The sequence below is a fragment of the Dreissena polymorpha genome, chromosome 9, assembly GCF_020536995.1.
Source record: "Dreissena polymorpha isolate Duluth1 chromosome 9, UMN_Dpol_1.0, whole genome shotgun sequence".
NCBI lineage: Eukaryota > Metazoa > Mollusca > Bivalvia > Myida > Dreissenidae > Dreissena > Dreissena polymorpha.
Genome location: NC_068363.1, coordinates 102,452,981 through 102,466,238, shown reverse-complemented (window position 1 = coordinate 102,466,238; position 13,258 = coordinate 102,452,981). Strand labels below are relative to the sequence as shown.

Genomic DNA, 13,258 nt, shown 5'->3' with positions numbered 1-13,258 from the left:
CGTGTCCAGACACACATGCATACCTAAACGCAGGCCCAAAGTTCAAGCATATAAACCTTAAAGCATATTTCGAAACCTAAACGCGGACCCTAAGTTTAAGGTCAAGGTGAAAGGGGTAAAAAGTGTGGGCGTATGGAAAGGCCTTGTCCATATACACATGCATACCAAATATGAAGGTTACATCTGAAGCAACATAGAAGTTATGAACATTTTTCAAAAAAGTGTGACGGACAGACAGACGGACGGACAGACAGATGGACAGTGTGATCACTATATGTCTACCTTGGGCAGCATAAAAATAAACTAAATATCATTAAAGGTGGTTTGCATCAAAATAATGTGCGTGTGTAAACCCCACGTGATTATCAAGCTGATGATAACATCTTCAGTGATGCTGACTTTGTATATGTTTGCTGATAATAACACTGCAAGTAAATTAAGTGTTGAGTAGAAACATATGAAACTGTTAAACATTATTTTCCGAGTGATTTTGTAAGATTTACAAGTGAACTAAAAACTAACATATCCAATGTTGTGTAACATATTCCAAACATATTATTATCATAGGTAAGCATCAGATGAGTCGGTTTGGTTTGTGTGAATGCGCTGTGAAATGGGGAGCACAGCAGGTTCATGGTGCTGAATCCTCGCTCAACCATAGTAGTGCTTGTTGGTATGATACACATCAGCTGGACAGTTGGAACATTAATAATCTAATAATCATAAGTCATTAAACACTTCTTTCTAAAAAAAATAATATTTTTTTTTGGAAATTGGGAATTTTTGTTATAATTTTGGTTTGGGATCAGGTCCTTTTGCATTGGGAATGCCTCCGTTTTCCGGAGGCACAGACAGTGATGAAAAACCCCTGTATATTGACTGGGTCTGGTACATTTCATTCAATCATTAGTCTAAATAAGAAATGATGAAAGCAGAATGACAACATTTGAAGCTTTTATTGTCTACCACTGATGTGTACCCTTCTAACAGAGTGTTATAGGGTTCTAAACAAAGGTCAATTTTCTTGTGAACATGGCTCAACTATACTGTGCCAAATCCCATCCAACGGAGAATGTCTCTAATGGGATTATGCAGATCACAGAGTTTTAATTCAAGACCAACAATCTTTCATGACTTTCATGACATATCAGTGTTCAGGCATGTTAATATAAAACAAGAGCTGTCTCCATCAGAAGACATATGCCCGCAAAAAAATGCTTTTTCGAAACCTAAATGCAGATTTCGAAACCTAAACGTTAACCCTAAGTTCAAGGTCAAAGGGGTACAAACTTTTGTGCGTATGGAAAGGCCTTGTCCATATGCACATGCATACCAAATATGAAGGTTATATCTCAAGGGACATAGAAGTTATGAGCATTTTTCGAAACCTAAACGCAAAAGTGTGACGGACAGACAGACAGACAGACAGACGGACAGTGCAACTGCTATATGCCACCCTACCGGGGGCATAAACAAGAGCTGTCAGAGGACAGCAACCCCTATTATTCGAGTGCTTGACATTATAATGTAAGCCATCATGGGGAAATTGTAATGTGGGGTGTGGTCATTTATTAGACAATCTTTCAAAAATAAAAAAGGAGAAAAAAAATTGGGGGGGGGGGGGAGGAGGTTGGGTGGGGGGGTGAGAGGGGGGTATAATGTAGGGTGGGGTAATTCATTACATGATGTTTAAATAAAAATAAAAAAAAATTGGGTGGGGCGTGGGGGTGGGGCTAAGGGATTCTGGGTAGGGGCGTGGGGTATTGTTTGGGTGGAATCCATTGTGGTCTTCAGGTAAGTGTTGTTTTGTCAAAGTAATAATAAAATGTGATCATAAATAAAGAAGTTATGGCAATTTAAGCAAAATGTTCAATTATCTATGTGTAAAAGGGGCCATAATTATGTAAAAATGCTTGATACAGTGGTCTGCTCTTGTTTTTAGGTTGGGGTCATGTTGGTAAACAAGTATGCAAAATATAAAAGCAATATGTCAAAGGATATAGGAAATATTTGGGGTAGTACGCAAATTTTAACAGATTTATCAATAATATGCATATTCTAAGTGGAAAAGGGGCCATAATTATGACAAAATGCTTGATAGAGTTGTCTGCTCTTGTTTATAGGTTGGGGGTCATATTGGTAAACAAGTATGCAAAATATGAAAGCAATATGTCAAGGGACAATGAAAATAATTGGGGTAGTACGAAAACTTTAACATTTGCACGCTACCGGCACGGCACAGCATGGAACGGAAACGCCGACGCCGGGGTGAGTAGGATAGCTCCACTATATATATTTCATATATAATAGTCGAGCTAAAAAAGTAACTTTTTTTTAACCAGACCTATAAAATTCATGGCGGCAATTGGGTTGGTTGCCTAATCCCCGGCAATTGGGTTGGTTGCCTAATCCCCAGCAAACAATATATAGGATGGCCACGATGTTCAAATTTATTTATCATGGACTCTATATTGACAAATGAATGGTTTAAACACAGGTGATAAGTCTATGCATCACTTATCAAACTGTGAAAACATAATGTGAGGAATGTCTTAAATATTGTAGTACCGGTGACCAGCCCAGGAAACACGCACATGTTGCGTGATAGGGAACCGTCTACCAATCAGCGAGTGGGTACCTTTAATAGTTTCTCTGTTTTTGTTGTTCTGTTTTTATTTTAGTTCTGGTTCCCTGTATTAGTGTAAGTGAAGTGAATTTGTTATAAATTTTTATGTTGAACAACTCTATTGACAGAATTGATGCGTTTGATTAGCTGGCGCCATGTCCACCATGTTTTTGCAATAACCACTGGGTTTGAAGGGATATATGTAATATATATATAATAATCTAATTGGAACACTGTTGTGTTATATGTTTAATGTCAAACTATACATTTTGTTTGCATCATCAATAAAAGACAAGCATGTGCCTGTCAAGCTGAACTTATTTGCTTTCAGAAAAAATTGCCGGTGCAGGATGGCGAGGATATTTATAGTAACTTGTAACATTTTAGTATTGATTATGAGTAGATAATGCAGTTCACAGTCTCATGCAGAGAGCGTAGCCTTTCTTGTGTGGGCTGCGAAGCAAGTGTGATTATCAGTAGATGGTAGGGTGGGTGCTCCTGTCCATTCATTGTGTTGACAAGCAAAGGGCAGGAGTTACCAGACCTTGGTTTAAAAATATTGAGATTCATTATGAGACATCTAATTTGAGACATTGAGACACTTGAGTTGATGATGCGTTCATTTTGTTTGCATGTTCCGTTTTGTTTTGGTTTTAGACTTCCAAGCTATACAGGACAGGTGGTCGTGAGGTGACATGTTGCTGGGTATTAAAGATGTGTTCTTGTGTATTGTTTTAATCATTTTATTACAGACCAGGGATCACTGACATTTTATGGAGGGGAATTAATTTAAGTTGTGGTTGGCATGAAGATAAATATATTCTTAGTGGTCAGATGAAAGCTGGTCGGAAAGCAGACCTGACTTTAGGGAGTAAGATCAAGGTCACAGTATCCGCTAGATCGCTGCGATCCATGAGTATGTCGCATGGCGAGGGCGTCCCCATGCTTGCGAAAGGGGCGTTGGGTCCAAGAGAAGGGGTTTGTACTTCCACCAAGTGCGGCGGGACAGCTTTGGCCCAGCAGTCTCAGAGTACCTTACATGGCAAAGGTCCTGTGCTTACGAATGAGGCATTGGGATTTGTAATTCCTCGGGTGCCCAGGACCTCTGGGGATGATCAAATGCTTCTAAGTGGGTAGTCAACCCAAAAGGAAAAAAGGGGGGGGGGAGTGTAGTGCCGGTAACCAGCCCACGAAACACTCAAATGTTGCATGATAGGGAACCATCGACCAATCAGCGAGGAGCTAGATTGGCACACATGTGATGACGCACTCTTCTTGCACTGGCTGCAGACATGGCTGGATGTGTTGCCGTGAGGTGAGTATTGCCAGGAGTATAAGTGTGGACCTGTGACCCAAAGCCTGTGCCAGTGCTGCTTAGGAGGATTAGCCTAGACGTGAGTAGACGTGGATTCCCAAGACGACGGTCTCTTCCGATCCAGACCGCTTGCGTGAGCAGACGTGTGATTCTATGTTGGAGCTTCCATTTTGCTTAAGGTAGTATACGTGTATTGAATTGTATTTGCTCCCTGGCCCAATTATTACCATTAGTTACGTTTGTTGGTTATATGCAATCAAACCACTAAAAGCTAACCTGAGGAGGAACACTTTAATATCCGAAAGGCGAGTGTCAGGGTGACATCTGTCTAGGAGGACATAATCTATCTATCTATGTATACAGCCAAGCGCCCTTTCGAGCATTAAAGGCAGATATGGACATTATCAAGTTCGTTTCTTGGGAAGAACCAGTTCTTGGTGTCTATGGAGGAAATAATGAGAACGCTCCCCCGAGTAGTTGCATTCATACAACTCCAAGCTATATTGACCCTCCTTATGTACTCATAAAAGCTCAGAGCATTCAAGAAGAACCGAGTAGGGAGCGAACCCACAGACTGCGACCTATACACCAACAATATACCAACAAAGTTAAAATAAACTGTATGGCAACTGTCCGGATCCCAATCCTACCTGATGAAAAACCACATTTGAGTCCGGGATTATGTAGTGTGGCGTATTCACTATAACACTGTTATTCTCTGGTTTGGAAAGCAACTTGGCCCCCTTTGAATCGTGCGTACATGTTTCACAACATTCGGATCCACACGATATGTCATCTCTTAAATAGTGCTCCCTAACAATTTTCAAAATACTTCCTTTTTTGGTTTTCTTAAGAAATATTTTGTTTGTAAGCATTTTGCTTTATTTAAATATAAATCAATTAAAATATCAACACGTGAAAGTCCGTCTGGATCATTAGACGCTTTGTTTTGGATTGCTCGATTCTCTTTATCGATTATTTAAAGCATTCTATGGATACGTATGCGTTTCGATTGTCGTTGTGTACACGCCCCGGTCATACACAGATTGCAATTACTAAAAACGATCGCCTGGAATTCAGTTATTTCTTTCAAATCTGTTTAAATGTGTGTTTGTTAGCTATATTCTAAACCGTCTTCATACATTCAAACATGGACTGATTAACGTCAGACTTCATGTCTCCTTCCTGGTATTCAACATCTCAAAAGTTATAATATGATTATAGGTGCTACCTAATTTACGGGCAAAAGCTTTTTAAGTTTTTTTGATAACTATGTATTTTTAATAAATATATTGACATGATTGTGTTCAAAATATTATAATTGTTGCAATAATTAAGTGTTGCATAAAAAAAATCAATCTTAAAACAAGTTACATGTTCCAAGCTTAAAGATCTAGCATCTTATATTTTTTTGTTTTCTAGCCACAGGAATTTATAGCTGGTTCGGGTCTGTGGTATAGTGGATGGGGTGTCTGCTAACTGGCTTAGACACTGGGAGGTCTCTGTATTGATCTCTTAAGTGGGAGCATTCTTTAGATAACCCTAAAGACATACTATGGCGTACCATTTGGGTTGAAAGTCAAGAAGACCTACAAGTTAAAAAGAGAAATGTATGTCAAAGTACAATAATTGAACGTCGACATAAATATAAAATACACTTCGAAGTATATATTTGTACGTCAAAGTACAATTTGTACTTCGACATACATGTTTGTACTTCGACGTACACATTTTTTGAACAGCCAAGCTAAACACTAGTCTCTTGAGCCGCTTTTCCTTCAGATTTATTCATAATAAATGTTTAAAATCTCTTTTTTAATTGAGGACAAAATGAATAAAAATATCAGAATGGCAAAAAAAACAACACATAGAAGTTTCAAGTATTTAATGCATTGAAATAGATTATATACAAATTTGAAGAAGATTCAATTGTTACCTTTTTAAAATTAAAATTATTCAGCATATTGTGAGTATTTATTGATCATGCGGGGCGCAGTATCACGACCATCCAGTGCATTACTGTGTAGGAAATTCCCAACGGTAACCAAACAGTTACCAAGCATTAACAGAATAAAATGTATTATAACCTCTCCGTTGGTCGTATTTTGTGATAACCATAACTTGCATAAGTAAGAGGTTAATTCCGCCACGCCAGGTCAATAAATACGCACAATATCTATGAGTTAGCGGTCGATAGTCGCATAATTTGGTATAAATTATAATAATAATAATGTTTAATAAATACGCACAATATCTATGAGTAAGCGGTCGATAGTCGCATAATTTGGTATATATAATAATAATACTTATGTTCAATGTCAAATATCTCTAAAAGCAACAGATGTAAGGTGTCTTCTGATTGGCTAACACTCAAGGGTCGGTGAAAACTGTACGTCGAAGTACATTTCTCGTTCTACCTAGTAGGTCTTGTAGACTTTTGACGTCATGGTACGTCATATAGACACTAAGTACTGGTCCTACCCAGGAACCAGTTTGTTTCATCAAATGTCTCAATTCAACTTGACAGCTTGCTAAAGCAGTTACATTTAGCAAACAGTACATGTAATGTGTCAAATCAATTTTGATTGACATATTTGATAGGATTTTTTTTTAATCCAATAAGTTTTAGACTGCCAAATAACACACACTACGTATTGAAAGCCATACCTGGAGCTTTCGTCTGTATACCACTGACTTCATCAGAAGAATGATTTCTACTGTTGGGAAACGTTAACACCACTAATTGTCTTCTTATTTATTATCAATGTATAATTATGTGTAACAGCATAACAACATACTTGTTTCGCAATTAAGATATTTAATAAATACAGGTATCTTGCAGGTTTCTAATTTTCTTTCGCAAACTATTGTTGAATAGTTTAAATTGTGTCGCCACTAAAAAACTAGCCATTTTGTAGCAATTCTAAAATCACAGTCTAAACTGCATACACTTAGCTCTACAGTTACAATTTGAATGCAAATATTATAATGCATCATGTTATATCATCCATATTTTTTTATTTAAACATTCAAATAACACATAATACAGTACATATATAAAAAGATATGTGGTATTGTGTGGATATACAAAACACTTCACATAATTTATTTGCACATAAAATAATAGTTACAAAATAAGTAAAACTCATCAACCTACATTTCAGGAATATTAACGTAAATGAAATTACAAAGTGGTGTTATTGTATTACCTTTTACAAAATTAACATTGCTGGTTTTGCACTAGCCATAAAACATTTATCATGGATTAGCAAGTAACAACCAATTTATTAATTACACAATAGAACGTAAATCATATTAATTGCATTATGCATTTACTAAACAAGCTATTTGCAACTGTTTAGAATTACACTATCTTACTAAAAATGATCACTGGTACTTAGTGCTTTTACATACTTGTGGTAAGTTTTGTATTACTAGTTTGACAATAATCGGCAGACACTTGTCGATATACAGACAAAATTTGCATGGAAACTTTTCATATTTTTTCAGCATAATTGCCTTCAAATTGTTAATTTAACAACCCTTTGACATTGTTTGCACATCTGATCTTATTATACCATAGTTGATTTTTGTTTATAGATAGACATATATAGACTTTTCAAAGTTCTATAAAAGTTCACACATGTTCCATCCAAGTAAACAAACAGAACCAATGAAGATCACCACAGATAATAACTGTGTGTATAGCTTGGAAATTTTGATAGTTCGGGAATCCCTCCTTTGTTGATTTCTGTAAACCAAAACTGTCAGTTTTGCTGGATATAATGGCTTGTATAATGCCCAGCTCTTGCCTTGGCAGAACAGCTTCTAAAAACGGAAAACCAACAAATATCTTAAAATTTGATCAATAATGCAGACAATTTATAAATGTCTTGTTTTTTGTTGATTTCGAATCTGGAAGATTTTTTTCGTAATATTGTGGTACGAAAATTCCAACGGTATCGGATTTTGTGGTTTTAGGCCTAAACTATTTATAGTGATATGTAACCTTTTGGGATATCGGTAAAATGCGAGCAGACGAGGTGAAAATACTTTTAAAATTACAGCTAAAAGACTAAAAAGTTAGATCTGAATATCTTAAAAATTTGTGAATAAATGTGTTTCTGGTGGGTAACAACGACAACTTACCAGAATATTGCTCATGATCAAACGTAAAACTTCTTTCTGAGAGCGAATGGAAAATGCGTCACAAATTCTGATACATAAACAGTAGGGTGTCGTTATTGAAATACCGCGAGAATACTTGAAGAATAGAGATGCAAACTATAGTGTTTAAAACAAATAATTTTATAACAAGCGTTTGTGATTTGTCAGGATAATAATAACAATAAGATATCGAAAAGATCAAAGCAAATAAATTCGACAGAAATCGGAGATTGGCAATATATTAAAGACGGGTTATGTTCCCCTAAATTGTGTTCGGTGAAGACTGTTACTATATGTAGTGAACCAGTCTTCGGCTTATACCCACTGAAGAAGAGCATTCAGGGGAGATAATTGAGTAATGACCTAATTTTGGAACGGTTGCGAAGAAAAACAAATAATGCGAGAATATTTAGTGCGATTCGCTACACAATTATGATGTCATTGATATAACTTTTTCTGAGGTATGTATTTACATGTGATTTAGCATATGTCAAAGTGTTTTTGATTTGTTCAAGTTCATAAATAGCATCGCGAAAATATATGTCGCGTGGCAAATTTGTTTGAGACGTATCCATATGTGGTATTCTTATGTAATTTTATGTCTAAATTCCCATATGTATGAACGGTCAATGCCCGCTTCGCGGGCTCTTGCCCGTATTAATTTTCTGTCAAAATTGTCTCAGATGATTGAGCGATAATCTTGTTAATTGTGTTATATCTAGCAGTGTTTTAATTTAGAATGACAATAGTATCGAAAGCAGGGTTCAAATGAACGTGATTAAAGTGTATACGTTGACGTAAGGAGGGGATCAAATCTACATGGATTAGAAATGCTTGGGTCTATTTGGAAGCGCAAAAATAAGTTTATGTGAATTGTTTTTTGTCTGTTTTTACTCATTTTTGAAGATCAACATAGACAAAGATGAACACACTATCTAAAAATGATATTGCTCTAGTAAATTATTAAACAACAATACCATGATACATAACATAAGTTTCAAAACATAATTTTAATTTTAATGAATTGGTACACAATTATAATGACGAAATATATTTTAACAAGACTATTGCCAAACAATATAAGTCCCCTACCGGTGAAACTCCACCTTTTTCAGCAATATTTCTAGTCTATTTGTTGCCATAACAACCAGAATTCATGACGTAGGAACACAATGAAATGACGTGCATAATCTCCATATTGCCATCTACATATTTTTCAAGATTAATGGAAAAATATGAAGAACTTTTATAGGGGCCTTTTCACAGATTTTGGCATGGTTTGAAGTTTGTCATTAAATGTTTTATATTGATAAATGTAAACATTGGATCTAAAAAGCTCCAGTAAAATATAAAAAATAATTTATTTTTTTTAAGTAAAAAAAAAGTAGACCGCATCAGGGCTCGAACCAGTGACCCCCGGAGTAAAAACCAATTATACCAATCGGACATCCTGCCAACTATGTATGATAGGCGTATTTTATACTTTATATAAAAAATCTTCGTAGTTTTACAAAATTAAACGACAACAACAGAACTCTCCAAATCATTCAATCGTTTTGCGTTGCAACGCTTTATAATTTTCAGGTTTTTAAATCGTCAAAAGATGCATATATAATATTTTATGCACACATAAAGATTTTATGTCATTGTACGATTTCTTAATTGTTGAGCATTATATTGGTTCAAGCCTTATATTTAATTACTTGTGTATAACCTCAGTGTGGGGTCACATGGGCTCTTTTGACCAATCAAATTCAGTGTTGGCCATTGTGGCCCTTTGGATCCTTCTAGACTAACGAGGAATCCAATATGGTCGAAATTAACAATTACGCTCTTAAGCGATACTTTCAAGGATTAATTTTAATATGATATGATGCCGTTTCATTCCGTTTATGTGAAGGATTATCTCTCGTTGCACGAAGACTTACACCCATGGTGTTATCCCGTGTGATACTAAGTTTAAAGGGCAGTGCGGTGTTCCCGTTCCGGTCCCCTTTGTGGCATGTTTTTACCACCCATTATGCCTTTCTGGAAAGAATCTGTTCTATTTATATATTTTTTATGGCATTTTATAATAAATGCCCGTTTTCAATCAACAATATTGTGTTTGTTCTTTCCTTCAAGTCATACGAGTCCGTCCGGTCTATGACCTTTTCATTACCACCGAGGACAATACATAAATAACATTTTATGCACACATAAAAGATTTTATATCATTGTACGATTTCATAATTGTTGAACATTATATTGGTTCAAGCCTTATATTTAATTACTTAAAACCCCCAATGCTTTGCATTGACCGTTCCAATGCGGTGACCCCAGCTTTATTCATATTTTGTGTTTATGTTGGTTTGTATTGTGCTGTTTTGTACTGTTTGGGCAATCGGTCACTTGCCTTAAATAAAGGACCAACTAATTGTTTTTAATGAAAATTCAATACTGCTCCAGCAGCTGGAGTTTCACTACTTTATATTGTGTATAACCTCAGTGTGGGGTCACATGGGCTGTTTTGACCAATCAAATTCAGTGTTGGCCATTGTGGCCCTTTGGATCCTTCTAGACTAACGAGGAATCCAATATGGTCGAAATTAACAACCCACCTCCACCCCTTCTCCGCCATAAGTTTTTGACTCCCGTACTATGTATGTTTTTACCTGTGTGTAAAACACATTTGTTTCTTATTTTACTGTTATACGCATCAAATATTTTTCTTTTATACTTATTTTTCCCGCCGTCATCACATTCAAATTCATGTTTTTGTATGTGTATATACGTGTGGCGTGTTTTTACCACCCATTATGCCTTTCTGGAAAGAATCTGTTATATTTTTATCTTTTTTTATGGCATTTTATAATAAATGCCCGTTTTCAATCCACAATATTGTGTTTGTTCTTTCCTTCAAGTCATACGAGTCCGTCCGGTCTATGACCTGTTCATTACCACCGAGGACAATACATAAAATGGCTATATTATATTAGACCATGGTAAATGTTCAGTATTACTGTTTTCTCACACATATCATAACTAAAACGAAAATTTGCGAATCTGAAACAACTTTTTTCAATTTTGTCAATTTACCAAAACGTGAAAAGATCCCTTTAAAGTTATCACAGGATCCACTTTTTTCAGCAATACTAGTATTTCTTGTCGATTTGTTAATATTTGTAGTATATTTGTTGTCATAGCAACCATAATTCTAGACGTAGGGACAACATGAAATGAAGTGCATAATCTCCATATTGCCATCTATCCATGTTTCAAGTTTCATGAAACAATATGACGATATCACAGGATCCAGAAAAGTGTGACAGACACAAAGAGCGCAAACCAAAGTCACCTCCGGTTTCACCAGTAGGGGACAATACTGGAATACTGCTTCTTTGTAAAGCAATACATAAATCAAGAATCATTAAAACAGACGACAATATTACCAATATGTTTATCAATGGCAACAATCAATTATAAATAACTGAACCTTAATGTCAGACCAACAACTTGGAAAAAAAAGGTCTTTAGAAGTTTAAACGACATAATTTACATACAAAATGATTCATATAAAGGAACAGGTAATATCATAATCTTTTTAAGATTAAAACCGATGCCGACGCCTAAATACTGATATAAACTATTTTTTCATTCAGCATCATTAACACTTTTGTTCTCTTTAATTTACTTGCAGTTATTCACAAGTCTCACTTCACTTGTATACAGTATAACCAGTTAATGTTATTTTCTTCTGTATGTTCTCCTCTTTTTACCAGCTATGAAATTCCGGGCAAGTCCGTTTGCATCAAAGTCATAAACTGATGGTCCCTCTTCCACAATTCAGGGTCCGTGTTCCACCATTCGTTGGTAAGTTTACTGTGCTCCAGCCTAGACATTTCCTTGGTTTTTAGTCGGTTTGGGTGGAGAAGCCACATTCACGCGTCACACTATTTACTGGCGCAGTCAAGATATACTTAGCAAACACCACATACCGGAAGTCAGGAGAAATGTCCTGGTATGAAGCAATTATTTCCTGACACATCATTTTCAGTGAACGCCCTTTCATATGTTTAAGGACTATATTGAATTGGAGGTAATTTTTGACCATCCTTTTGCTGTCAAAAAGCCAATCAGTCTCACAATCACATGCACCCGGCCAATTGCAAATGTCATCGGCTTCATTTTTCCATATTTCCCTATCTCAGCTGGCACAGTAGGCAGATATTCAGGATTCAGGACTGCTGCAGTTTATCCATTGACTCCTCTTCAAACCTGTCTTTGATGTTTTGTATGAGTGTTTCAAGGTATAAAATGGAAGCTGTACGGAATGCCATTCTGTTTTTCTCACTATAGGCGACCCTTACATCCTTAAATCGACTATCCACAATTTCGTTGTAAATCTTTTCCACTCCATTGCTTTCCTTCATGATTATTACTGTCGACAGTGCTTAGAACCGAAACATTTACTATTTCAATGGCAAGTTCGTCTTTTTGGTCAGCAAGACCCAGTGTGTTCACTACCTCAAACACATTTATAAGGTAGGTATTCCTCAGAATGAATAATGTCTGTCATACTTTCTGTACAATGGCTTTTGCCTCAGCTATCCCAGATGCTGCCTGGCTTTTAAGGGATGTCACTAGAGCTGGGTAGACATACATGATGATTCTCACTGCATTCCTATAACCACCGAAAGCTTACTGGTTCTTTTAATGTCACAATGTCGAGTATATCGGTCCCCATTCATGACAGTTTCCATCTCTCGCAGCTGGTTGTAGCGTACATCATACTTATGGCTGATCCTTTAAATTCATGACTGTCATGCTGAACTCAGCGAATGAATCAACATCACGACATGCCTGTCCAGCACACAGGGCAAGACGGTTAGCGACGCAATAAATCTGAACCAACCAGGGATTCCACTGTTGCCTGAGCTTGACACCAACTCCATTCTTCTTTCATGTCATAACTGCTGCCCCATCACTTGTATTGAAATAACCTTTTCCATGTCAAGTCTATGTTATCGAACAGCTTTACAATTTCACTCACAATAGTATGAGCTGTACCATCAACAATTGACACACAGTCCGTGAAATGATTGACAGACACACGTGCCCCTGTTTTAAAACACTTGTACACATTTAGTTTATGAATTTCAATGTATGTG

The 13,258-nt window shown here is 36.3% G+C and overlaps 1 protein-coding gene across 2 annotated transcripts in view; it reads right to left on the bottom strand.

Annotated features, from left to right (window-relative positions):
• The window catches only part of LOC127844633 (exosome complex exonuclease RRP44-like), a 56,589-nt gene extending 51,683 nt beyond the window's left edge, over positions 1-4,906 (bottom strand). For both annotated transcript variants that reach the window (XM_052375039.1, XM_052375040.1), the window contains exon 1: positions 4,592-4,906. In XM_052375039.1, coding sequence (XP_052230999.1) covers positions 4,592-4,816 — 225 coding nt within the window. In that variant the 5' untranslated portion in view covers positions 4,817-4,906. The remainder of the gene's footprint in view (positions 1-4,591) is intronic.
• Positions 4,907-13,258: the final 8,352 nt, after the last annotated feature.